Source organism: Thalia democratica, chromosome 8 (assembly GCF_965202585.1).
Source record: "Thalia democratica chromosome 8, ktThaDemo2.hap1.1, whole genome shotgun sequence".
Taxonomy (NCBI): Eukaryota; Metazoa; Chordata; class Thaliacea; order Salpida; family Salpidae; genus Thalia; species Thalia democratica.
Genome location: NC_139172.1, coordinates 35,135,582 through 35,162,774, shown reverse-complemented (window position 1 = coordinate 35,162,774; position 27,193 = coordinate 35,135,582). Strand labels below are relative to the sequence as shown.

General features: G+C 28.7%; 2 protein-coding genes across 2 annotated transcripts; one reads left to right on the top strand and one right to left on the bottom strand.

Annotated features, from left to right (window-relative positions):
• Window positions 1-11,750: 11,750 nt before the first annotated feature.
• On the top strand, window positions 11,751-22,088 carry LOC145842802 (pyridine nucleotide-disulfide oxidoreductase domain-containing protein 2-like). Its single transcript, XM_082950285.1, has 14 exons — window positions 11,751-11,816; window positions 12,990-13,096; window positions 13,459-13,626; window positions 15,199-15,336; window positions 16,894-17,026; window positions 17,274-17,335; window positions 17,517-17,614; window positions 18,125-18,266; window positions 18,564-18,774; window positions 19,035-19,194; window positions 19,654-19,805; window positions 20,293-20,399; window positions 20,797-20,917; window positions 21,852-22,088. The coding sequence occupies exons 1-14, from the start codon at window positions 11,756-11,758 to the stop codon at window positions 21,926-21,928; spliced, it is 1,737 nt and encodes a 578-aa protein (XP_082806411.1). The 5' UTR covers window positions 11,751-11,755; the 3' UTR covers window positions 21,929-22,088.
• An 11-nt stretch (window positions 22,089-22,099) lies between these two features.
• On the bottom strand, window positions 22,100-26,884 carry LOC145842803 (metalloproteinase inhibitor 3-like). Its single transcript, XM_082950286.1, has 6 exons — window positions 26,746-26,884; window positions 26,342-26,416; window positions 26,221-26,270; window positions 25,583-25,694; window positions 23,477-23,652; window positions 22,100-22,577 (listed from the first exon to the last, which is right to left on the bottom strand). Exons 1-6 carry the CDS (start codon window positions 26,855-26,857, stop codon window positions 22,413-22,415), a joined length of 690 nt encoding a protein of 229 aa, XP_082806412.1. The 5' UTR covers window positions 26,858-26,884; the 3' UTR covers window positions 22,100-22,412.
• Window positions 26,885-27,193: the final 309 nt, after the last annotated feature.

Here is a 27,193-nt window from a genome sequence, read left to right as displayed (position 1 = left end):
CAAAATAAATTGCTTTTTTGGAAGTTATATTTTAGAAAAACTGTTAATTAGTGTTTTTTATTTATAGTTTGGTTGGGTCAGCCTATGTAAGCAGTTTTAATAACTTTAGGTTAAAAAAATACAAAATCGGTAGAAAACAAGAAAAGTATTCTTAGCACAGAATATCTTAGTTCAGAGATCGGCAGCCTTTTTTGGTGAAGAGGTCGTATAAAAGTTCTTTTTGTGTCAAAAAGTGTTTTTTAGCTTTACTAAAGATTAAACATTTTAAAAAGAGCATATCTGTAATGAAATAAATGTAAGTAAGCAAAACAAGAGCACAATTTTAAAATTTGATATTTAAAAACTTAAAACTGCTAACTTTGCAGCATGTATATTATAGGTAAAAATACGATTTCTAGCCAACATTTTTTTTGGCGTGCCGTAGTTTATCGTCCTTGCCTTATATTATACCTTATAAGGTAGCAATCTCAATATAAGTTTTTTAAGATTAATATCAACAAAACTTTTATACTTTTAATTAAGTTGTTAAGTCTTTATTACTCGATTATAAATTTTTATATTAAAATGAAGCAAAGACTGCACTGCTATATTAAAATTTGCTACAAATTAAAATATTTTAAAAAAGTTGAGAATTATGTAATGTTTATAAATAACTTAAAATAATCTTGTTTGACTAAAATGATAATAAAAAATACTAAACTAATCAATTTAAATTTTCTGTAAACACATATAAGCAAATATAGGTGTGATACGATTTTAGTTTCTTATTGAAAAAAAAAAAGTTTTATTTATTATTCGAAGTAGAAGAATAGTTTCTAGATATATTTCACATAACACTTATTTAGGATAAATATTTAAAAAATATGTGTAATTTTCGTTCTCCAACCAAAATTTTCCTTCTTAAATGTTAATCATTTTAATTAGTTTAAGAAAAAACAGTTGACAAAGATATTAATGTCTAGTTCAAAACATTTCCACAACTAGCAAAATTAAAACATCATATAAATTACATCTACTTGATAAACTTTTATAATAAAAAAAAACAATCTATTATAAAAAAATATCTAAAATTTTTAAGTACAAATGTTTAAGTTTTCATAGCGGTTTATCATTAATATATTATCAATTAAGGCAACCTGAATAAATTGTTTTTTACAATATAGACATGTAAATGCTTCCAAGTTGTAAAAATAAAATTTAAATTTTAAATATCACGAAAATACATTAACAAATTTAAACAAAAGGAGGCCAAAAATATCAATTAAAACTAAATAAAACCCTGAAATTGTTGAAAAAAAACAGCATTTTGTAAACTAAGCCTATCAAATTAATTTTCTGCTAAAGATTGTGTTTTTATAATTACAGAATAAAAAACTGAATATATTTATAGTATAATGCAATGAAACTTACTAAAATTTTGATCCTTTAAAAAAGTCAGTTTTATGCATATATTAAAATATAACAATATATCTAAGAATAATATTCCAATTTTTTTTGACTTTATAACCTAAAATGAATATTTTGAAAATTTTAATTAATTTTCGCTTGCTAAGTTAAAGCTCTTGATAATAAAAAATGATTACAGTAATTAAATTACTTGTCAGTCTTATTTAACTAAAATAAATGCTCAAGTTCTCAAAATTTAGCGTCATACATTTTAGCAATCAACTTAGTGCAAAAATTAATTACAGCTACCTGTTAGAAATAACTACTTAACATCAGTTGACGCTTTATCACAAAAAAAAGAGAAAATTCAAACAGTGAAGTATAATCGATAATCAATAAACGTAAAGCTATTGCTAACTGTGTGGTGTGTATTTGTAGCAGTCAATTTGGCTTTATCTTTTGATATTTTACTATCTATCATAGCTTAAATTGCATATAGTGTATTAAAAATTATTTGTGGCAACTAAAACCTTAAAAATATTTTTAGCGTAACAAACTTAAGTGCCTAGCTGAAAAAGTTTTAAATTAATCGTATGTATGTTAAAGTCAAATAATTTGGTGTAGATGTCATATAACTGACAATCTTTATAGCATTTTGTCTAACTTAAAGTTTATCTCAATTCATGCACAAAGATTATTGATTTAGCTAGTAGCTAGAAATGATACAAATTAGTACCAAGAACATATGGTAGTTTAGTAAGTAGCGATAAGGTATGTTTCACTTAACAAAAATCAATAATATTTTATGAGTTCGAGTCATATTTAACTAGTAGCAGCTACTTGGTTAATTTGTCTTAAGTAAAATTTTCGAAGTTGAAATCTTGTTTGTTTTAAGAAAACATCTTTAGTGGCTACTTATTGATCGTTTAATTAAATTTTCAAAAGTGTATGTAAAATAAAAGAGTAAGAATTTTATATGAAATTTACAGATAATTTGGTTTTGGATAACAGTTCTTTTTTTAGAAAATTATTTTAATCAATTTTTTTACTTATAAAACTATAAGAAAAAATATTAAAGGTTTTACTTAGTCTTTATCAAATTAATAAGTCAAGTATTAAAATAAAATAAGCCTATGAAAAAATAATTCTACACAGTTTCAGAATACTTTTAACACATTACATAAAAAAATGTTTTTAAAGCTTACTAAATTATACTCTTAAACCTAAAAAAAGTTTGTTTAACTTTTTATTGTAGTTTAAAACTCTTTCATAGCTTAAATGTGCTAAACAGGTGTTACAAGCATAACTGAATATTATATTTTAAACAAAAAAATTATTGTACTTAGTTTCTAAGAAAAGAGTATATTGTTTTGCCGTTTAGAAAGGTAGCCAAGAAAGTTTCAGTGAAAGCAACTTTTATTTGTAAGCTGTTAAAAATAATTAATTGCTCACACAATCGTCTAAACCCGGACTAAATCTATTTTAAAACAAAGTGAAAGTTTTTGTGGCTGCTTAAGCTAGTTTTCTTTTCAAAAAGCACAAAAAAAGTTCTTGCTCAAAAATAATTTACAAAACTAAGTTATTGCATAAATTTTTTTTAAAACTTTATTAAAAGTAATTACAACTTATCACATTCCTTATATAATATATAATCATTTGTATAAATCTTATCGAGTAAATTACTTAAACACGTTAACTATGTACTTCATTAGTACTACGCTAAGTGAAATTTTTAACTAACTAAGTAAATTTGTAAGTTAACCATATGGACGATATATTTCTTGTATTAACTTTATATTGAGTTATAACTCCAATAAAGAGCTCAACTAGAAAGGAGCAAATAAACAATTTCAGATTGAGAATTTTATTCAACACGGTGTTTCATGCAAACGCAATGATCACGAATATATATGGCTTTGTCTGTCTTACTTTATAGAGTTTTTAATCGATATTTTTCTTTTAACTTTTGAGAAAGTTAAAATTAAAAATTATACAGCTGTATGACAATGTACAACAAAATATTAGTATATAATGCAAAAATAAATCAAAAACACCTTAGTAGTAGAAACTCAAGTGTTTTTTAGTTTATAATTGTATACTTTGTAAGCTTTCACACAAATTTATTAGAAAAGCAACGAAGAAACTATAAAGCGTCATGTACAGGCTCTTTAAGGATTAAAAAACAAAACAAAAAAGTCAAGAAAAACTTTAACACAATCGTGTCGAAAAAAAAACAACAAAAACGTTTACTAGCAAAATTTACAAGCTTCAAAACCGTAAAAAACTACATATAATAATATTTCAATAAAAAAAATCAACCAAAAAAAGTCAAAAAATTAACTACTATGATCATGTACAAGAGTAAAAGATGAAAAAAAAAACATTTGTTTTCATATTTTCGTAAAATCCTGGCAGCTCGGAGTTTTGTTTTTCAGCGAGCCTCTTTTCCCGCCAACAGTCAGGTTTTTCAACGAGCTCCTTTTCCCGCCAACGGTCAGGTTCTTCAGCAGCTTCAAAATGTAGTTCTGGCTGCGCGCTTTCGGCAGCTTGCCTTCCGGCTCGTCGTCCTGCAGCGAGAAGCTGTTGGAGGACTTCATGTGCGGGTCGAGGTGGCTTCTTTTGGAGCTTCGCAGCGACCTGGAGCGGCTTCTGAAAAGATATTTTGTAATTGCAAAACGAACAATTGTGTCAGGTGCATCCTGGAAAACTTAATTTTAAGTTTAACTCATTATAATACTAAGTTTACTCTTTTTACGTTGATAACCATTTTAGAAAAAGTTATAGAGAAGTCTATCTATTGTGATTTATATGAATTTTTTTTATCTATCATTTATTTACACAATAGGTTTAAAATATTACAATTTTTTTTTTTCAATTTGGCCCAAGCGGTAAAGCTGCTTCAGTTTTTGATCAACTGTCCAGTTCGCCACATATTACATTTTCAAAAAGTTTTACGTAAACTAAGGTTTTTTTTTGAAAATTCATTAAAAACAAATATTAATCAAAAGTTTTAGAAAATGATTTATACTAAAAGATGAGTTAAAAACAAGTTAATTGCTGTTTAAATACTTGACTCACAATCGAAAGCTCCTCTTGAACGAAGACCTCCGTTTCTCTTTGAAGCTATCCTCGCTGCAAACTTTCTTCCTGTGAAAATCGACGTCCGCACTCTGGCGCAGCAAGACTTGCCGAAAAGTTCCTTCGAAAAGCTCGGTGGCGTTGATACCTAGCAACGCCGAAGTCTCGATGAACTTGGCGCCGAATTTCTCGGCCAGCCTCACGCCTTCTGTTGTGGGAAAACGTGTAATTTTTAATGCGGGCTTTGAGTGGGAGTTTCAACTGGGAGCAGAGTTCATCACGGTTTGAAAAGTTAAACATTAGTTAATGAGTCTAAGTGTGAAACCGCGGGTGTGTAGCGAGTTTATTGTGGGTAAACTCGTGAAAAAGTACAAAGAAAAATTATAATGTGCCATGAACAAAATAGTTTTTATTAGTTTGTTGCTTTCCAGGCTTATTATGTTAATTTTTTTTTTAGTGCTAAAAAAATTAATGCTTTGAAACTTTTATTTTCAACTTTAAAACTTTTACGCAAAGTTTACCTTCTATCGAAACCTGTCGTTTTCGGACCAGGTCGCATTTGTTGCCCACCAGGACCAAAGCAAACTTTTTGTTCTCGGAGTCTCTCCGCAGCTTCTCCAAGTGCTCGAGAGTTTCCTGCGCCGTTTTGAACGTTCCGGTATCTTGTGAGAAGAGGATACTTTAAAATGTTATTAGAAAAAAATTTATAAAAATATCACACAAGCTTTTACGTGGTACGTTGTGCGTTTCAACAAAAAGAAAAATTGATAGTAAAAAAAGATACGAATTTACTTTTGCTTTACAAGCTTAAAACAAAAATACTTTTCTAAGTACTTTTGATAAACGTTTTTATATTAAACGCCCATTCAATCGTTAAATCAACATATGTACATGTATGTCAGGCAAAAAGTTTGTATATAGCATGTATAACTTTGTGCATAGTAGACAGAACATAAAGCTCACTCGTAAACAGAAATTCCATATACAGCTTGTGCACGGTATGGAGAATATCAAGAATGTAAGCACAAAACTAACTGGTGGTGGCGTAAACGACGATGAACGCGTCACCGATTCCGATGTATGACGTCATAGAGGCGAAGTTATCCACGCAAAAGTCTTGCAGGTGGCGCTGTTGAACAAACTGTTTCGTTAAAAAGCTCACAACAATTGACAAAATGTATTTTCAAATCGTCTTACGTAAGCAAAGCTTTTATTGCTTACTAGCTATTAAGGAATAACAAACGTAAGCTGCGGAAAATTTTACTCTTATTACAAAAAGACTTTAAAACTATTTTATTACTTTACATAGGGAATTTTTTTTCAAGCAAACTTGTTGCGACTTGCAAAAGGTTTAATAGAAAATTTCTTAATTGGATCGAATACAAAACCAAACTAAATTGCAGTGGTTTGCAAAATATATTAAAAAAACACAACGCGTTTGTCGAAGAATGTTTTACTATAGTTGTTTTTAAAGTTTCCGACACGATTTGTTTGTCTGGCTTTACAGGATTAAAAGTCTCATTGCGCGCTATATATAGTTCATGCATTTGATGCGTATTGACTTTGAAAACTTTTTAAAACTTTACGTAGAACTCCTGTCTTTGGAGACTTTTCAAAAAGTTTTGAAGCAAAACATTTATAAATATACTTAAGAATATTTTTTTAAACAATGTGTTTCAAATTAACCTCTGTATTCACATCCAGCAATCTGATGCGACGCGATTGGTCAGCTCCAAAAGTGATCGGTCGCTCGTAAATGTGATCTGTTGAAGTTTACTCGTTGAATACAATCTACGTACTTACACTATAACGTTACTTTTTTACACGAACAGCTTCATTTTTTGCTAAAAAGTGGTATATAAATCCAGGCAGTTTAGACAAACTAAAAAGTGTCAAAACTCAGAAACTCTATCATTTTTCGTTTTAGTTTTCAAACATGCAGTTTAAACTCATGACTTTTCAAATTTGCTCTGCTTTCCCCTCCCCGGTCACTTTTCGCCTGCAAACGATTGATTTTACCCGATTTTGCAAAAAACTCACGGTTCTCCTCCTTCTTGGTGACGAACTCGCGGTGGTAGGTGGGGGATTGGTGCAGGTTGCCGTCCCTGTAGAAGTTGCGGCACAGCGACGACTTTCCCACGCTGAACTCCCCTATGATCACCATGCAGCAGGCGTCCGTGTCGACCTTCAGTTTAGAGTGAGTTTTTTTACAAAAACAAAAAGCTTTTCGTGTCAATTGGAGAAAACAGAACATGGCTAGTTTAATGTTATTTTTTGACGGAATGCTTCAAAGAGAAAAGCAACTTTATCGTTTGAGTTTACTGAATAAAATTTTTAAGATAACGATGTACTTTTTAAATTTCAAAATAATTTTTTTGAGCTTTTCGCTGACAAAGTGTGAATAGAAACCTGAGGGTAGTTTCTCCCGCTGCAGCTGTCCGGGCTGAGGTGCGCCTCTCTCGGTTTCGCCTCGTTCTTGCACGACACCCTCCTGATGGAGCTCCGCCTGCGCGGTTTCGACGCGAACGCCGATGCTTTTTGAAAACCGTTTGCTGACTGCAATGATTTAATTCAATTAGCTAAAAAAAAAGTGAAGTTGTACTAGTTTTACACTTAAGTTGAAGTTTTTTGTAGAAACATCCCAATTAAAAAGTTTAAATCCACAAAAATAAAGCTTTACAGTTTCTACTCACGCACGCTAGAATTGAGTCGTGATGTGTTATAAACGCACAACTAAAAAAAGCATTTCGTAAACGTATTCTACGACCAATTGAATTTTATCAACGTGAGTGAATTTTTTTTTACAGTTTTTTAAATGCACTAAAGCGTTTTAAAGAAACAACAACTTTAAACAGCTCACCTGCTCATCTTGCTGCGAGAACGCTTCGTTTTCCCTTTCAATCTCGCAAGGGTAGTGCACGTACGACGAGTTGGAGTTGTTGTTCACCATGATTCCGATAAACTTGCAAGCTTGCAGTGGCGCACGAGTGCAACGCGATGCCTGCTATATGTGCGGCGAGCGAGAGAGAGAAAGGAAAAAAGTCTGCAAAAAAAAGTTACGGATAACAATACGGAAATGCCCACAGATCTGATGAAATGCACACTATTGATTCAAACTCACCGTCAGTTGTTTGAAGCGGAATATGGTGCCAATAATAAAGAATAAATTTTACACTTTCATACTATATATAATATATTATTTTATGTAATGCCATAAGTATATGTATTTTATTTTTATAAAATTAAGTTAAAGTGACAATTTACACTTCCGCTGTATATTATATATTGTTTTATCTAGTAATATAAATTTACTTGTTTTATTTTTATAAATAAAATAAAGGAGAAAATTTACACTTCCGCTATATATAAAATTGTAAATAAATACTTAGCTTTCTACTTAATTTCTAAACGTTGTTAAAATCAAATTGTTGTACGAAAAAATTGTATTTTTACTCTTTACCTTTGAAAAATTATTAATATCTTGATTCAAACAAAAATTTCCAGTAAATTTTTTATCTATAATTACTTTACTTTACCCATTTCAAGCAAATTCAAAGTTACGTTAAGTTTTATAATCACAATAATTGAGAAATAAACTTTTGACTCAACTGTTCTAAGTATTACTATATCTGTTTTCAAAGTAATCAAAGTAGTTGTAGTTTTCTTTTATAAAATGCTACAACCGAAGCATCGACAAATATAAAAAAGACGTTTAAAATTTATTTTTATGTTGCAATAAGTTTGTACACATAAAATAAAAAAGTTTAGAAAACTTTTATTTACACATAAAAATTTTTTTTTGCGCATTTCAACTATAAAAATTGTGCAATTTCCAGAATCCAGCTTTTAAGAAGTCTGAAATTATCAATAAGAATAAATCAACATTTTAATGATTTGTTTTATATAATTGTATTAAATAAAAAATCTTATCATAATTTAAAGTTGCCAATAAACTAAACAATACGTAGTTATATTCAACAGATTTTTGAAAAAGATTGCTGTAAAATATGTATAAATGTTTTTTTATTTATATTTTTTTTATAGTTTATTGAACAAAAAAAAAAAAAAAAAGCTCAAACAATTTTGGTTCAAGGACCTGGGTACAAAAAACGACCTCTCGGTCATTGAACTGCATACCGAACTATAATAAAAATTATAATGAGCTAAGACATTAAAAAAACTTAACAGTTAAAATTAAAATCTAAAACGAAAAACTCGATGAAAAATTGAGACTATTAAACTTTAAGCACTAAATATTTTTCTAGACAAAAATATCCAAAAAAAAAAATAAAAAAAATAATATATTAGTATCAAATATTTAACTTAGATAAAATATATATTGAACTCTACTTTAGAAGGTAAAGATTTAATCTGAACTTTTTTTAAGTTTAAAATTTATCAATACCTTTAGCTAATAATTAAATATTTTATATATTTAATATGATTAAAAAAATGGAACAAAAAAAAAGTTTTTAAAGTATGTTTAAGGATTTGGATTTACTATGAACTTATTCTAAATTATCAAAAAATAAGTAGTAATAAAGTAAAGCCCTATCTAAAAAAGGAATATTTAAATTATTCTTTTTATTTAGCTTAAGCATAGTTTAAGCTAAATAAAAAAAATAGTTTAAATATACCCTTTTAATTAAAGCTATCAGTTTTTATTATATAGAAGCATAAATCAATAACATTCAAAGCGTATTAGAATTAGTCGAATATATTACTGAATTGAGTAAGCAACAAAATATCTTTGAACAATTGGTTTATCGAGTTAAACTAAAAATACTCAATTTTTTCATTAATTTACATTCTAGTAATTGTTAAAACATCTGTTCAAGAGCAATAGTTTATTAAAAATCTATTTTGTAAGCTTTTTAAAATAATATTTTTTACTGAAACTGTTATGTTTAACTGCAACATGCCTTTTTTCCAAATTTAAGTATCAATGTTTTCTGCCGTGTTAATTCTTGAATCATTTCCAGCTTGACCCAGTTTAACTTATGAACTTTTTAACTTAAAATAATACAAAGCCCACAGCGAAATTTAAGTTTAATTGTTTTGTGTTTAATATTGCCAGTAAACTTCAACATTTATGCAAAATATTTTACCTGTAGTTCTTACATATGTACATAAAACTTTAAAAGATATTTAAAATTTTGTTTTTATAGAATTAGAAAAAACTAGTAAGAAAAAATTTATTTCTAAAACAAGAAATAAAATATTACATTAAGAAGATAAAAAAGACATTTAAAAGTTTGAAATCAAAAAATACAAACTTTTAAAAAAAAAGTTCTAGATTGAACTTTTTTTAAACGTATTGATTTCAAATACTTGTATTTTTGAAAAGTTTTGATGTGTTCTTTTTAATACTTTTTGCATATAATTGCAGTATTAAACTTAATAATCTATTTAAAACTCGTACTTCTATTGAATGAAAATGCTGACGTTTTTAAACGTCAAATTGTTGACATGCATGATAAGTATTTTGCATAGTCAAAAGTACCACAGCCTTCTACCATCAACTTTTAATACAAAACACTTTTGTCTTTATATAAAATTTAACTGCTATAGAAAAAATAATAAATCTGTGAAATAAATGTTTTATAACCTGTTTTACTCAAAACTATAAAAGCCAGACATATTCATTAAAATTGCTTTTGCTTTTCAAAGCATGCTTTAGAGGACACTAAAAAACATTTATCTACAACAAAACTTAATTTTAAACTTGAACTCCACAAGAAACTTCTTGAACATAAAACTCAAGCAGCTGAGTAGTTTGTTAGCTTGCAGTTGGGAACGAAAACAAAAAGCGAAAATAAATCAACTCGACCGCGATTTGTGCCATTAGCTAAAATCGATAGTTTTGATGTTAAGTTATAACATGTAAACTTGCTTTTTGCTTATGAGTTTTGCGTCTGTTCTTTTTTGTGCTTGACAAAAATGTTTTTGTTCAAAATTAAAAAAAAAAAGATTAATGTTTTGAAGTCGTCCTTGCAAAAATTTTTGAACTTGGAATGACTGCAACTTTTTAGTATATTTACATACTGTCTACATCTTGCAAAGTAAGTTTGATGTAAATTGTGAGACCCATACAAATAAAACTACAAGTCAGAGCTTTGTAACAATTTTAGATTAAAAACAATAAAATAATAATCTATTTTTTTTAAACATTTGAAACAAAAAGTTATTACCGTATAAAAATTTCTACTTTTTACTTAAAATTTGGTGACTGTTTGGTTTGAACTTGGCTGCTTAGCCACCAAACAAATGCTAAACTAAGTCATTATGACAAAGTATCTTAAAACATCATTAACATTCTATTATTTTAGTCTGAAATCACTAAGAAACAGTTTATTTAAAATCAATTTTATATTTATTTTTACAAACTTTGCCCCACTGTTTGTCTTTCGTCCAAGTTTTCATCTTGTTGCCCACCTCTGTGAAATGCAGCTACATTTTGTGCAATGCGACTGTGTCAACAATGTTTGTGATGCTGAACAAACAAACTGGTCATTGTGAAAAATGTATTTAGTTCATTTGGCTTGTACAATGTATGATTGGTAAATGATTTGAAAAACTTTTCAAAGTTTAGGCTGCAGCAATATGTTTTTTTCCAAGTTTTAGTTGAAATAATTAAAAGCAAAAAGTAAGGTGTCTAAGAAAAATGCTTTGTCAAACTTGCAGTAACATGAACCTTGAAAATATTGTTTGACGAATAAATGTATAGTTAAAACCACACTTTCAAATTTATTTTCGTTTTTTGTTGAAAAGTTATTTTAATAATAAAGTTTATGATTTGAAGAAATTTTTAAGGTAGTCAAACAATGGTTTTTGTTTAAAAGACGGACTAATAATTGTTTTGTTTTATCACAACTGTGGAGCTTAAATATATGTCATAACTTGCTATATTTACAATGCAAATAATACTGTAAGTTACAAAATAAAATTGCTAACATTAAAACAGCTAATAGTTAGTTTTTCGACAATAGCAGCAATAATTACTAGCCTAAATTGTGCATGCTTCAACAATTAAAGCTTAGTGTTTAGTTTGTGGTCAATGTTCTAACAGTAATTAAGCTTAATGTTGTTTTGATAAACTTTGTGATTATTTTTTAGTTACAGTAGTGAGGTACCTAAAAGCAAAATCTCAAAAAACTTTGCTAATTTATTTTATTAAGCTCTCAACTTTTTCGTGTAACAATTAAAATATGTACTGTTTAAATACGACTGAAAACTTTCTTAACAACTCATAATATGGTGTTTAACTTTAAATTATTAACAGATTAATATAATGCTTAGTAAAGTAGCTCAAAAAAGTATCTTATTTGGAAATTTTAAAACACTACACAAAAGTAAGTTTTTAAATTAGCACCCTATATTACATTATAAAAAGTAAAATACAGCACGTCGAAATAATAACGAGTTAAAGATTTATGAATTTGATTCTTGTTTAAATCAATATTTTGCTTGTTTTCAAAAAATAAAATTACAGATAGCCAACGACTTTATCAAAGTTGTTAAATTTCTCAATAAAGCAAAAATTCTCAGTAATAGATTTTTTTTTACAAAATAGAACATAAAATAAAGATTAAATTCATTCATGTTCTGTGCTGTAGCAGCTTGTAGATGCCATGTAGTTTTAAAATAAAAAAGTAAAGTATTTATTAGGTAAAATTAAAGTATTTATAAATTGTTTTCATTTGATTTCTATGTAATTGAAAACAGTTTGTCTAATTTCCAAATTTTAAAAAGTTTTTAGTTTCATCATATTTAAAACTAATAAAAGTGCAAGAAAAATGTTCTGTTTTTTAGTTTTACAAAGCGGAAAAAAAAGTTTAATAACGAATTAAACTTAGTAAACAAACTTTGATGTATTTTCCTAAAACTGTGAAAAACGAAGTAAAACAGTTTCATTTAAAAATATTATTAGATTGTTTTTTTTCATTCAGAGTTGGTTATCTAGTTTGAGTGTTTTTTAAACTTTGTTTGAGTCAAGTAGTGCTAAATGTTCTCGCGCCAAATAGTGTGTATTATACTTATATATGCAAATAGATTATAGGTTACAATTTATAAGTTTATAAGGTACAGGTTTTACTGATTACTAGTTTATAAAAAATATAAAATGGTTAAATTTTGATTTGCATGACTTGTTATGAAAGTATCAGTAGGTTTTTTCGGTTAATAGTCGAGAAAACTTACAGACAAACCTTTACTTGTAGAGTTGTTTAGTTAACCATTAACAACCTTTACATTTGATATATTATGTTATTTGGTAGTTTAATGGCTTGCGACTAACATAAAAAAAGACGATTATTTTTATTAAAATACAAAACTAGTAAGTGTTGTAAATTACGCTAAATAAAAAAAAAAGTTATGCAACTTGTAATGCTTTTATGGAAATAGTTGTTGATATTCAAAACAAAATTAAATGAACTAGAAAAAAAAGTTGATATAATACATAAAAAACTTTGTAATAGTATTAAAATACATTCAACTAAAAAGAGTGCATATTTCTTAACTTTCAGATGTCGCTTTGAAATCACTGTCCACTGAAGTAACTTCTCCCAACGAAAATATTAAAAGTGACTATGACGCAATAGTAGTTGGAGGAGGACACAACGGTCTTGTATCCGTCAGTTGTTTTATTTGTATTTTAAAAAGTTTGAACTAATGTTTTACGTAAACATTTCAAATTGTTTATAAGCTAAAGTACAACAAGGCATTTTACAATACTCTAACGAACTTGTTCCGTTCAATGGTCTACAAATTTAACTTTAAAAAATATTATTTAACAGAAAAGCATTATCTAAACGTGCAAGACTTTTTTTGTTTTACTCATTATTGCTATTAAACTAATAAGAACTCATTATAACTCTGTGCTATTTTATTATTATTTTTTCAACATTGCACCTGTTCAATTCAGTCTGTTGAACACACGGTACTGCTCGTTAATATTTGTTCTTATTTTTGTTCAAATCTTCATTTTTTCTACAGGCGGCTTACCTGGCCAGGCAGGGCGTGAGCGTGTGCGTGTTGGAAAGGCGACACCTGCTGGGAGGAGCCGCCGTGACCGAGGAGCTCGTGCCCGGCTTCAAGTTTTCCCGCGCTTCCTACGTCCTCTCCCTCCTCAGACCCCAGATCATCCAGGACCTGGAACTGAAAGTTTACATCTGTTTGATTGTTATAAAAAATTAAGACTTTTGTTTAAAAAATATATATATAAAGTGAGTTTTTATTCAGATCATTCAGGATCTTGAGCAAAAGGTTTTCAATAGTTTAATTGAAAATAAATTCTAACCTGTAACGATTTTCTGTAACCTATCTATTATCTTTAAACTAAATAGGTCGCTTATAAATTGTTTAGATATTGATAAAGTTCAAAACTTTTGTAGTTTTTTTAAATGTTACTGGTGAAAATGATTCTGAATAGTAAATTATAAATTTAGAGGGTTTTCTATGTTTTATTTTTAAAATTTATTTTAATCAATAACTGTTTAATAAACTTACAAAGTTGCTTTTAAAGCTTATACTGCTCTAAATTTGGACTCTGTTTTTTGTCTCCTAAACAAAGGTCTTACTTATTAGAAAAACCCTATATTTATTAAGACATCAAGAAGTTTTTATCGCCATCCACATTCTTAGAAACGAAACAATTTAAAAATAACGCTAAACCAATCTTAATCAAATTACAGAACTTGCCTTTTAAATGTATTGGTTATCGCTGAACTTTTCATGTAATTTTAAGCTTCAGTAAGCGAGTCAAGTGACATGCGACCTTGAAGAAACATCTTCCTAAACTAATTTGATTAATTTGCAGTAACTTACTGTTTTTTACTGCCTTGTATAAGTAATAAAGTACTAGCATGTTTTCATTAAATTTATCTTAAATCATCTGAAAGGCAAGTTAATTGAACCGACAACAGTAATTCATTATAAATGTGTTTTACAATGCAATAGACAGAATAAAAATTAATAAAATGTATAAACAACAGAGTGATATCCTTAATTAACTTTTGTAGCATGTGATGCAGTTCTAAAAGCTAATAAATCATTTTTGTACGTATGTATAAAATCAATATTTTTTAAATACACAAACAAAAAAGACCTAGACTTTTAATGGTCTAAATTTTGTTTTAAAAAATATACATTTTTAGCTAAATATCAAATAATAAGTTATTTCGCTGAAAATTTCTGCTTCTTGTTTTTGATTTTTTTTTGTTTGGGAGCAAAAAACAACTGCGTTTTTTTATGTGTTTTAGAACCAAATGACTAAGTAAAACTTTAGACCAGTTGCCATTTATTAAAAAAAAAATTTCTTATTTTTTTTTGTAAATTTTGCCTTTTCAAATATTACGGGGTTTTTAATTTTTTGAAAGTGTCAAAATTGCACGGAGTCACTTTTGCACAAATGGACAGCTCTGCACCATTTTATGAACAATGACTTTTGCAATATCAACCGTGCTGCAGTGACGAAATGGAAAAGTGACGCTCCGTGCAAAAGTGTCACTTCGGGTGAAAATTTTCCTTTTGTAAACTTTTGACCTTTACTTTCAGATGAACATTTGTTTTGTTATGACGAGTCAAGGGCAAAAAGTATAAGATTTAAAACGGCTGTGTCTAACAATGCGTCGTTTAACAGCTCCACTTTGAAACCAAATCCAAACTTGCTCAGAAAGTCGTAGTCAAACGGCAATTGCACTTTTTACCAATTTTTTTTTTTGTATTTTTCAACAGAAACACGGGTTGAAGTGGTACGTTCGATCGACCGGCGCGTTCACTCCGATCAAAGATTCAGACAACTACTTGATGCTGAGCCTCGATCCTGAAGTCACTAGAAGGGAAATATCAAAGTTCTCTGCGAAGGACGCCGAGGTTGGACATAAAATAGCGGCATTAGAATCAACGCGTTTTTGATTAGTTGTTTGTAACTAAATTATTTCTGTTTCATAGTTTTAACACTTACCCGTATAAACCGGTATAAAATAAAACTGATTAGTTTGTGTTACAGTAGTTTTAATTAAAAAAAAATAAAAGAAAACTAAAAATTGAACAGTTTTAAAGGATTTATAAATAGAAACAGTATTTTTACTTATAAAAAACATAATAACTTTAGTAACGTTCATAATGTATTAAACAACAATAGAACAGAATATTATGTGCTAGTTTTAACTTTACAAATTTTGTTTGGGAAATATTACTACTGTTCTTTCGTGATCGCAATAATCTCACATGCACAAAAGCTGTGTACTTTAAAACGAACCAGAGTATTTAAAAAAATAAATTAATGAGTGTTTGATTGTTTATTACAACTACAATTGCTTAAAAACTATGTAAAGCTTTATATTTTTAATGTACAGTACATACATAATATTAATTGTAAATAGTATTGCTTATGGTAAATTCATTAATATGTTAAAATTTTTATGGCAGAAGCTCTTATCTGTTTTTGAATATTTGCTGAAGGAAATTAATGTGATGTTTTATTTGTTTTAATATTTTATAGACTTGATTATTTCAAACTTCCCTTTTAAACTTAATTGACAAAAAAAATTGACTTTATTCAGTCCAAAAAATGTTAGCAATAACCAATTTAATTGTCAATAGAATGTAAAACTATAAATCGTTAAGCTAAAAAATCAACTTTTTAGCCCTAAATTTATTTTTTATATTTACTAATTTTCAAGCAAGTGTCAATTGAACATTTACAGACCATCCAGCATTGCACCACTATGTATTTAATATTCGTTCTTTAGTTTCCAATTACATAACACTTTTTACACTTTGAAACCTTTTAAATTTTGAGTGGCCATTAAAAGCAAGAAAACTAAAACAATAATTGATGACGCAAACCGCTGCTCTTTGATCTCGCCGCATCAGACGGTATTCAGATAATCGCCAAGACTTGTTACGATAGGTAGTCACGTTTTAGTGACGTCATAATGGCGTGTGTAGTGCGCTCGCTGCACATGTGGCGATCATCAATCTCGTTGATTGTTTTCTTCATTTATGAAATTAAATTTGCGTTAGTTTGTTGGTACCTTGTTTTGTTGATTTGGTTGAGTTCCTTTTTACAAATTGAAACAACGAGTGTTAAAACTAATAAATAAAATACTAATCGACTGTGATTAGTTTTAATTCGATATTAAGTTTTTCTATGAACCTACTATAGTTTTAATAGTTTGTACTAGTGTTACTTGGTATAAAAAAGTTGAAAAAACACTAGTGCTTAAATTTCAAAATAAATTAAAATGTTAAATAATTAAATTATATTTATTAAGTGTTTCGTATATGATTATGTAAACGAAAAAAACTATTTTACAAAATTTTACTTATAACGAAGTTTCTATTGATAAAAAACTCCACGTATTAATTAAATATTATACTGAAAAAAAGTCAAATGTTTTTACTATTTTTACGTTTTTAAAAAAGAGCTTTCCTCTGTACGGTCAAGAAATATCGAAATGTTTATCGGGATTGAGACATTTTCTCGATCATCCGATGGTCAGTTCACAATCTACCAAGGGGGAAATGTTCGCAGCAGCTAAAATGTTCGCTAAATCAGGTTCGTCACATTTTTATTTAACTTTCAGTTGCTCGGAATTTTTTAAGCTTACGTAACCAAATATAAAGATAAAATTTTTGGTGATGTTTGCAGCAAAGTGTATCTAGTTTATAATCCTTGCATTGTTTAGTTTAGTTAAAGCTAATGAAACTTTACTAAACAAACTGCTGAAAAGTAAAGTTTTGTACCAATATCACAAACGTTAACTTAATTTTTAAAAAAAATTAAGAAAAGTAATACTAAAAAGGTTATGCGTTTGGACGGGACTTCCCTAAATGGTACGAACTTTTGACATCGCCCATAAGCAAGGTTAGTTAAAATTTAAAAACAAACCTCTAAATCTGTACATAAATAAGAAAGGTTCACCCTTATAAGGATTACTTGAACAGAAGTTTTCAAAATTCCATGAAACACAGTACAAATTTTTGCAAGTTGTTAAGGTTCCAAAAAATTAAAAAAAATTAAAGCGTTGTGACTTTTTTAAATTCAGGTTCTGAACAAGTGGTTCGAGTCGGACGTCCTCAAGGCCACTTTAGCCACGGACGGAGTCATCGGGGCGATGATCAGCCCGCACCACCCCGGCAGTGGGTCAGTTGAATTAAGTTTATTATTAAAGTTTTTATGTTTAGTATCTGCTTTATACCGTGTTAATTACTGAAATGTATCCGAGTCCACTACCTTAGATACTTTATTAGTCACGGTTAAAACTTTCGTACTACTTTGATTACTTAGTATCTAAAAACAGAAAAACTCTAAGTAACAAAACCAAATTAAAAACGATTTTTTCTTGAAATTTACTGCCTGTGCAAAACATTGATACTTATTGTTGAAAACAACAACTTTTTTTCAAACTCTAAAGTTTTATACCAAACAGTTTGATATATATTTGAAGTAGTTAAAATTAAAAGTATAATTGTTTTACGTTTTTGTTACACTTAACATCTTCAACGACTTCAGCTCGAAACGTTTCAAGTTATATGTTGAGAATGACAAGAAGTAGCGTGAGTAAATTGTTTACACAATTCAAAACTGTAAAACTTGATGTTAAAATACTTTGCATTGAAAAAGTGATTATAACTGTGCTTCAATATTCACCAGATACGTGCTTCTTCACCACGAAATCGGCGAGTTGGACGGTGAAAAGGGTTGCTGGGGTTTCGCAGAAGGGGGCATGGGGTCCGTTTCCATGGCAATCGCCAAGTCGGCGAAGAGCCACGGGGCAGATTTGTTTGTGAACGCTGTATGCTGGTCTTATATATTTTAATTTTGTAAAAAGTTACTTCACTATAACTAACTAACTTCACTACAACACTAACTAAAGGATTGATGTAAAAAATAGCAAAACATTAAGAAATTTGTTACAAACTGCTAAAACTTTTTTTTTTCAATTTGTAAATTGATATAATCAATCAAAATAAATATTTTTGATTCTCTTAACTTTGAAATCTATAGACCATATATTATACTATCATCAAAATTCAACGGTCATCAGTGATTAACCGAAAACCAACAACAAAAACGTCCCTTACTTTAACAGGACGTCGAGGAGATAATAGAGAAAAACGGAACAGTTGAGGGGGTTTTGCTGTCAAACGGGCGGGTAGTTAGGTCGAAATGCGTCCTTAGCAACGCCACCCCCCACAGAACTTCCACTCAGATGCTGAAGAACTCCAAGTTCTTCCAAAGTTCCGAGTACGCGTCCGAACTTGCCACCATGGACTACACTTCTCCAGTAACTAAGATAAACGGTGAGGTGCTTCAATATTGTTGTATGTGTTGCAGTCTACATAAAAAGTCAACGTTTTGCCTTTAAAAACTTAGTTTGTTGTTTGGGTCTTCTGGTTTTTATCTAGATTGAAGCTTATCTAAATTTCAAATATTTAAAATATCAATGACTAGTGTATTTCTAAGTACTGCATAAACAAAACGTTGTAAACTTTTAATTTAGTAGTTGTTTATCATATGAATAAAAACAACACCTTTATATAAAAAAACATCAATTCAACAGTGGCAGTGGACAGGATTCCAGATTTCAAGGCGATTCCGAACAAGTCACGTGACGCCGTAGGCGAGCAGCACAAGGGCACAATCCACCTGAACTGCGAAAACATGGAAATGCTCCATAGCGCATACAACGACGCCGCAACCAATCAGATCGCTTCTAAAGTGTTTGTAGAGTATATGTTAAAAATTATACAGTATTAGTGAAAATTTTGATTGTTGTATTAAGTTATTTAAAAGATTCTTTTGACATGAGGTTTTTCAAACTAAAATAAAGTTCTTGTTTTAATTATCTAGCTACAATGTTAAAAAAATATATGCAACTTTTGTTTCATAAATTTTTAAACCTTAAAATAAGTCAGTTGATTTAAAACCGAAAACTAACACTAAATTAATTTAATCAATTTTGATTTAATTACTTTGATATGAACCTCTCATCGATTAAAAAATATTTTTGACATAAAACTTCAAAACTAACAATTTTATTTAACTAAAACACTTATTTAGCTTGACTGTACGAAAAGTTGAACCACATTTACGTAAAACAAGTATCGAGTAAAATCTATTTAACCGCTTAACGTCTCTACTGAGCAACTTTTAAAATTATTATTAATTTCTTAATTTAGGCCGATGATCGAGCTCTGCATACCGAGTTCTGTCGACCGCACGGTGGCGCCAGAAGGCAAACACGTGATTTCCCTGTTCACCCAGTACACCCCATATATGCTGCAAGGAAAACCGTGGACTAAACAAGACAGGGATGATTACGCCAATAAAAGTATTTTCTTTTATTAATTAACTGCTTTTATCGTTATTTACACGGTTGTCGTAGGTATAAATTTTAAGTCTTTTAAAATTTTTGTTATAAAACTTTAGATACTCGGCCAATAAAAGTAAGTTTTGTTTTGAGTTTCAATTTTTATTAATATTAAATACTTTTTTTGTTGCCCTGTATAATGAAAAAAAATCTCAAGTTTTTCCAAACTTTTGTTTTAAAGTTTCAGCTCTTTTATCTTTAAAAAAATATATTGTTATTGAAACAAAAAATATTAATTTTTGAGTTTCTTTGTTTAAAAAGAAGGTACTTTTCTAACTATTAACTTTATTTTTGAACAGTTTGCATTAAATCTAGATAAAATCAATTAGGCGACACAAACGTAGTTAGATAAAATTTTTAATTAAATATATACTTTTGTTTGCGTTATAAAAACCTATACTAAGCTTATCAAAAAAAACACGGGAAGCATGTGAAAAAACTTTTTCAGTTTTCAGCAACATTGACGATTATGTGAACGGGTTTACCGACAGCATCGTTGATTACGACCTCCTCACCCCTCACGACCTTGAAAACGTGTTCGGATTGACTGGAGGGGTTAGTTAAAAAAAGTTTAAAGTAAACTAAAAAAAACTAATCAAGTTTAAAATACTTGAGTTAGCAGCTTGCTTTTTTATTATTACATGCTATTAGTAAACATCCTTTATATTTATTGGTGTTTTGAAGAAGTGCAAACATCTAGTTTTTAATGTTTTTTAAAAAGAAACAATAAGTCTATATAATCAATTAACCACAAAAATGCTTTTTCTAAATAATCGTGAGATTAACGACACTTGAACTTGCTTAACACCTAAAACTTTTGTTTAACAAAACATATAATTATTTATAAAAATTCACTGAACATTTGTATTTAACATCGTTTCCAGCATTTCATACAGATGTCTCAAACATAATCACTGAGTTCAATAGGTTCATTTTAACTATTATTTTACAGAACATCTTCCACGGAGCCATGTCTTTCGACCAGCTCCTCTTTTCGAGACCCACCTCCAACAGGAGCTCGTACGAAACTTCAGTCAAGGGGCTTTACCTTTGCGGCAGCGGAACTCACCCAGGTACTTTCCCTACATAGAAAAAAATTGTTAAAATATTTGTCTTTTCGATTACAACGGTTGAAGAACATTCTATAAAGACTACCAAAACTTAGTTATAAATTTTGACCGGTTGTGCTTTGTATTTACAATTTTTTTGTAAATTTACGTTTTATCATTATATTATTATAGTAAAAAGTTAATTATATCATAACTACATTTTTAAATATGAGCAAAAGTAGTATAGGACTTTTTAAATTCTTGTTTGCGAATAACAAACTTAGTTTTTGCGGACAATCCTAGATTTGTTTAAATGAACAGAACATAAAAAAAATCTTAAATGCATCCCAATTAATAAAACAGCTAAGAATTTTCAAAGCTTATACTTTATTAAAAGAATGCAACAATAAGTTAAAATAAAGCTATTTAAAGCTACTTTTAAGCTGCATCAAACACCGCTTATTTTAGTTTCCTTTTATGTTTTGTCTGCTTATTTATAACTTCCTTCTAACACAAAGTTCATAACTTCTTATTCTAGTTTGTTTAAGTTTAAACAAGTTTGATAACATTTGCCTAATTTGTGCAACAATATGTAAACTTCGTATACATTCTTTGTTAAATTTAAGATTAACAAAATCTATTCAGCTTAAATAAATTTAGTTCTTAAGTTTACATAAGTACGGATTAGACATTTTGTATGAAATTTAATTTATAGTTATACAGTATTATCTTATATATATTATATAGCTATAAGTTATACTGTCTTCTATATATATAAACTTAAAGTATATTCTCATACGCAAGCGGTATAACAAAGCGTGCTAATACCTGTGAAACACAATTTTGGACTAAATTTTTAAACTTAATAGTCTATAAAGTTACAATAACTTTAGTTCTACATAAAGTATTTATAACGTTAAAACTATGATTTTTTAATTTTATATTTTTCTAATTACAGGTGGCGGTGTAATGGGAGCCAGTGGAAGACTTTCCGCGTTGACAGTCATCAAGCACATGAAAGAAAAACGATTTTAATTATAAAAATTTTTTATTTGGTATTCAAATCAACGTTACAAAGTTCTAACATGTTAAATTTCTTTAAAGTTAAAAGTTAACTTTTTAGTAATGTCTTAAATGTTTTAAGTACATACTTTTTTACTGCAAATGCTTTACTGTTTTATAAATAAGTTTGAAGATTTAATTTGTTTTATTTTTTAAATTGAATTTGAAAACAATATTTTAGAAACAAGCATAGCACTGTGAACTTCAGTTGAAAGTATGAAAAGTAATCAAACTTCTAAACATTTAAAAAAATCTATTGTAGTTTAACTTTATTTGCTGATTATAGAACACTTTTTAAAAGCCATTCAAAAAATTGATCCAGGTTAAGTAAAGAAGCTTAAAACAAGCGTTTAAATAAAAAAAAATTTCAAACTATTTTGAGTCTAAAAACTAACAAAAAAGGATTATTTGTGATGATAAGGCAGAAAGAAAAAATAAAACAAAAACAAAACGTGAATCATTCAAAAATGATTCTTGATTTCTTGTACTTTGTTTTCCCCGACAAGCGGCTTTTCAGAGCTGCAACGTTGTACTTCCAACTCCTGCACACCTGGTTCCTGTCGGGAAAGCAGTAGGAGAAGTTCTGGTTGTAGTTGTCTGTCTCATCCCAGGCGCAGCGACCCTGTAAAAAAATTATTATACAACATAAAAGTGTTGAAACAAAAATTTACAAAAAATTGAGTTGTGTATGTTTTAAATGAAGCTTAAAACCCTTGAGTAAAATTACACAATTTGAGCAAAAAGTTTTATATATCTTACCAAAAAGTGGGATTTATTAATCTTGACCGTATGTAAAAGATATAATGGAACGTAATTAATTCATAAAAGTAGATATTAGACAACTTAGTTCTTGACAACCTAATCAGACAACTTAATTCAATATGTTTTTTTATATTGTTAGTTTACGTTAAAAAGTTATGACTACTATTTTTGTTTACAGGCTACTTCTTTTTAATAGATGAAATAATAATTTTTAACAAATGCACTAAACTCAATTTGGTAGAATTAAGTAAAATGTTAAACTTCTGAATTTAGTTCAATTTTGTTTTAAACTTTTTATTAGTGGTAATTATCGAACAATATTAAATCGATAACTTATCCTAATAAGTTGACTACAAAAAAGTTAAGGGACATTTAGTTTATATTCTAAAGCTTAAAACATTCTCAACTAAAACTTGTAACAATCTTTTTCGCTATTCTACTTAATCGTGCTTAGTAGAATGACAAAGATATGTGTTACACTTCTTTAAACTATAAAGAATATGTATTTGCGTATTTTAGGTAAACAAATGACAAAACCAAGCTTTTGACAAAATATTCAAAGATTCCACATTGTTTTGAAACTCACGGTGCTTGTTAGGGTTAAGTGTGAAAAAAAAAAGATATCCTCGTGTGTTTTGAGTTGCGTGTACGATAAACTGCGAGTAACCAGAACGAAACACTTTCGACTGAACCAACAAAAACTTACAATCACGCTGACTGGGGTTAACTGTGAAAAAAAAAATCTGACAAAACACTCACCGTGGTTGTCGATGGCGCGCTGCGGGATCCCCCTCTGTTGAAATCGCACCCGCACCCCTTCTTCCAGTTCCGCTGCAAGTTTTCCGAGAGGAGCTTCGATTCGAGGAACGTGGCGTGCGTGATGTCATAGAGGAAGCCGCAGAGATTGATCCACACCTCGTCGCCTTTGTACGATGCTGTTCGAATGAGAGTTTAGTTGAAAGTTAAATAAGATTTTATTCATGCTACTCTGTATCGACTTTAGGAACACAATCAAACAACAATTCTATTGAAAAAAAACCAATAACTATCGGTATTTAGTAAAGTTTGCTAAAATAGTTTTTTTTATGATCAAAAGAATATTTACTCTATAAGTTATGAATTTACGCTGGAAAGTTCTATTTTAACGGCAAAACATTTTTCTAGTGCAAGGCCTTTTTTAAGTCGCGGACTGAGCTTTACAAAAAAGTCTTCTGCGGGTCGCAGTTGTTTTGAATTATTTTTAGTAATCAATATAAAATAATATTTTAATCTAAAATATATAAGATATATAAGCAACAGTAGAGCACTAGTGATGAATAATAATAAAGCTAAATTGTAACTTTTTACTACAAATACTTTTCTTATTTAAAAAAAGGTTTATTTTAAAATTCTAGCTTTGAGAAATTATGCCTTTGTGACCCCTTTTTAGTGTGACTCTAAAAAACACTTTTTGTTTTATCTTAGTTATGATAAGCTTTTGAGAAGTTATGACTAATGTCTTTGTTTGAAAGTTTTGTGGTTTGTTTAAAAAAAAAACATAACCCTTTGTCTTGAATACCATATATCTTGAATATCATAATATTAACAAGGCTTTTTTTTTGTAAATACTTTTTGGTAAGCACTAAAGTAAAACAACCTTTTAATTGATTAAACTTATTTTTTATAACAAAACTATGAATTTGCAAAAATTATTGAAAGTTTGAGTATTTGTTTTTTTCTAAAATTAAAATTATATTAGTTTGTATAATTTTTTTTGTTCCTTTTTTAAATGTTTTATTTTGTTTTAAAGTGCTCTCAAATACGATTAGTGAAATCAGTTTTAAAATAAAAGCAGAATAAAAACTTTTTTACAGAAAAGTATTTTCAAACGTACCAAACGTACCAAGAAAGTCAGGTTTAATTGATATTTTAGTATTTCTACTAAGGTCAGATTTAATTTTTTTAATAAGGTCAACAATCTTAGAACGCGAGTTTTTCTAATATGCTTTTGTAACACATTTTATAACCTCATTTTTGACATTTGCACGTGACATTTATGATATAAATTTTCATTGAAGTTGATCATTATTTTACAATTAGCAACAGTTAATGATTACATTTTGTCAGTATAGCTAAAGTAAAAATTCTGTTTAGATGAATGAATAAATTAAGTCATAGCTGAGCAAATTTTCTAAAAGTCGTTATATGACTATTTAAAGTGCTTCTAAATATCTATGAGATTAAAAGTAAAAAAAAAAGTTTGCTTTAAAGTAATTATGTGAACAAAATAACACTTTTTTATTTTATAAATTTGTGTTTTTAAACTTTTAATATTAAACATACCAAAAAAAAAAATTATGTGTTAATAGTAAACGCTAATTGCAAAAGTTTATTGTTTTATTTAAGATATACTATTAAGTTAATGATATTTAACCTAAAATATAGACATTTATTTAAAAAGTTGCTGTTATTTTAAAAAAATATTTGAAGATTTTTTAAAGTTTAATACTCCTCATATGACTATTAAAATAGATGTATAAAAACATCTTCACATATGACACTAATGACAACGAAATATGAAGTTTTATATTTCACAAACATACCTCAAAAAAATTAAACAAAGAAATAATTTTCTCTATTTCTCATAAGCTTATCATTATTAAGTAGAAACACTAAAACTCTTATCTTGTTTTTGCTGCATTGACAAGTAAAACAAATAATGAAAAAGAGATCAAAGTTTACTTTTGTCTCGAGCGCCGCTTACAATCTTATACATCTCAACGAATAATGATGTGTTTTAATGCACTTAAATCAAACATGTTTAAAAAATTAAAAATAATAAAAAAATTAAAAGCATTTATTTGAACTTGTTTTTTGCAAACTAACCAGTGAGCATGTAGTAATGGCCAACTTGAATATTTTCTCCGACCCCACACAGCCCCTCACTGTTTATCGTGTGAATTTTATCTATTGTTTTACTGTCGTCTCCTTTGTAAAGCTGAAAAATTGAAAAATTAAAACATGAATATGATTTAACTTCGAATAGTTTATACTTTTATTATACTTTGTAGTAATCGAAGTTGTTATACTTGTGTTATTTGACTATGTCAAGAATGTGTAAAATTTTTGAGCTGTCTAAATATGCGATAGACTAAACATACTTAACAAGTAAAAGTTTTTATAAAAAGTTAATACGTTTAAATTAGAACCAGGTTACTTGAACAAACTTAAAAACTCTTATGTTTGACGCGTATTTTTTAATTATTTAATAAATCTGAAAAGTTGCAGTATTTTATGACGAAAAGTTCAAAGATAAGCTTCGTTTCGAAAATTGAGCTAAGTTCTCTAAAATTTATCTGTCTCATGAACTATTCAGAGAAAAAATGTTCAGGTAAAAAAATGGCAATTAATTTTTTTCCCACAACTATCCATTCAATTTATATGAAAACTTGTCTTACAACATTCCATGTTTCTATTTCACTAGAAATCAATTTGTAAAATATATTTTTCAAAGTAAAACTCACCGAAATCACTCTGACTTTGATTTCGACACGGGCGCTCTGCTCGTAGTAATCTGAAATAATTTATTAAATGTTGTGTAAACAGCACGCCACATTAGCACCGTACAACAAACTAATATCTCACAGTTCAGTCCGGTGTTCGCGTCGTAGTTGAGGTCTTCGTGGATTGTTTGCTTCTCCAACACGATCACCTTTGCAGCTGAAAAAAAGCGATAAATCAAAGTTTGAGAACGAAAGAATGTTTCAAACTTCAAAGAATTTTTAGCACCCACAGTGAATAAGCATATTTTTGTATGTAATGTTTTGAAATCAAACACAAGCTGATTATTTGTGAACAAAAAAATACTTATCTTAGTATACTGTTTACAAATGATAACAACTTACAACAATAATCTAAAAAGAATATTTTGCTATGTAACTTTTAAAACTAAATCACAACCTACTTTTGCGTGAGCAAAACACTTTCAAATTAAAATAAAACTTTACTGATTACAAATGATAAAAACTATTCATTTAAATTTTACTCACCAATAGGGCTTTTGCAGTAAGTCATCTGAACATGCTGGTCCGAGCACATGCATCCGAAAGCGACGTCCAAAAACACAAAAAACAAAAACACCGACACTAACAAACACTTCATTTTCTTTCAAAGTACACTTAAATCTCTGCAAAGGAAAATTAAATTACCACTTTCCTATTGTCGCCGTCTGAGCGTTTATTGACTGCGCGACACTTGTTGTCACCTTTGGCACACAAAAAACAAAAAAAAAAAAGAGGGATTCACACGAAAGCCACTCAAGCGTGAAATTGCGGTAGCCGTGTTTTTGCGACACTCAGAACTATTTCCGCCTCCTTCAAAAGCTGCTTATCTATTTATAAGAAAAATGCTTTTTGTTATTGAGACTTCAAGTGTCTGCTGAAGTAATTAAGACTTAATTAAGATTGTTTTTGTCAAAAGATTTTGATTAGGTTTGTA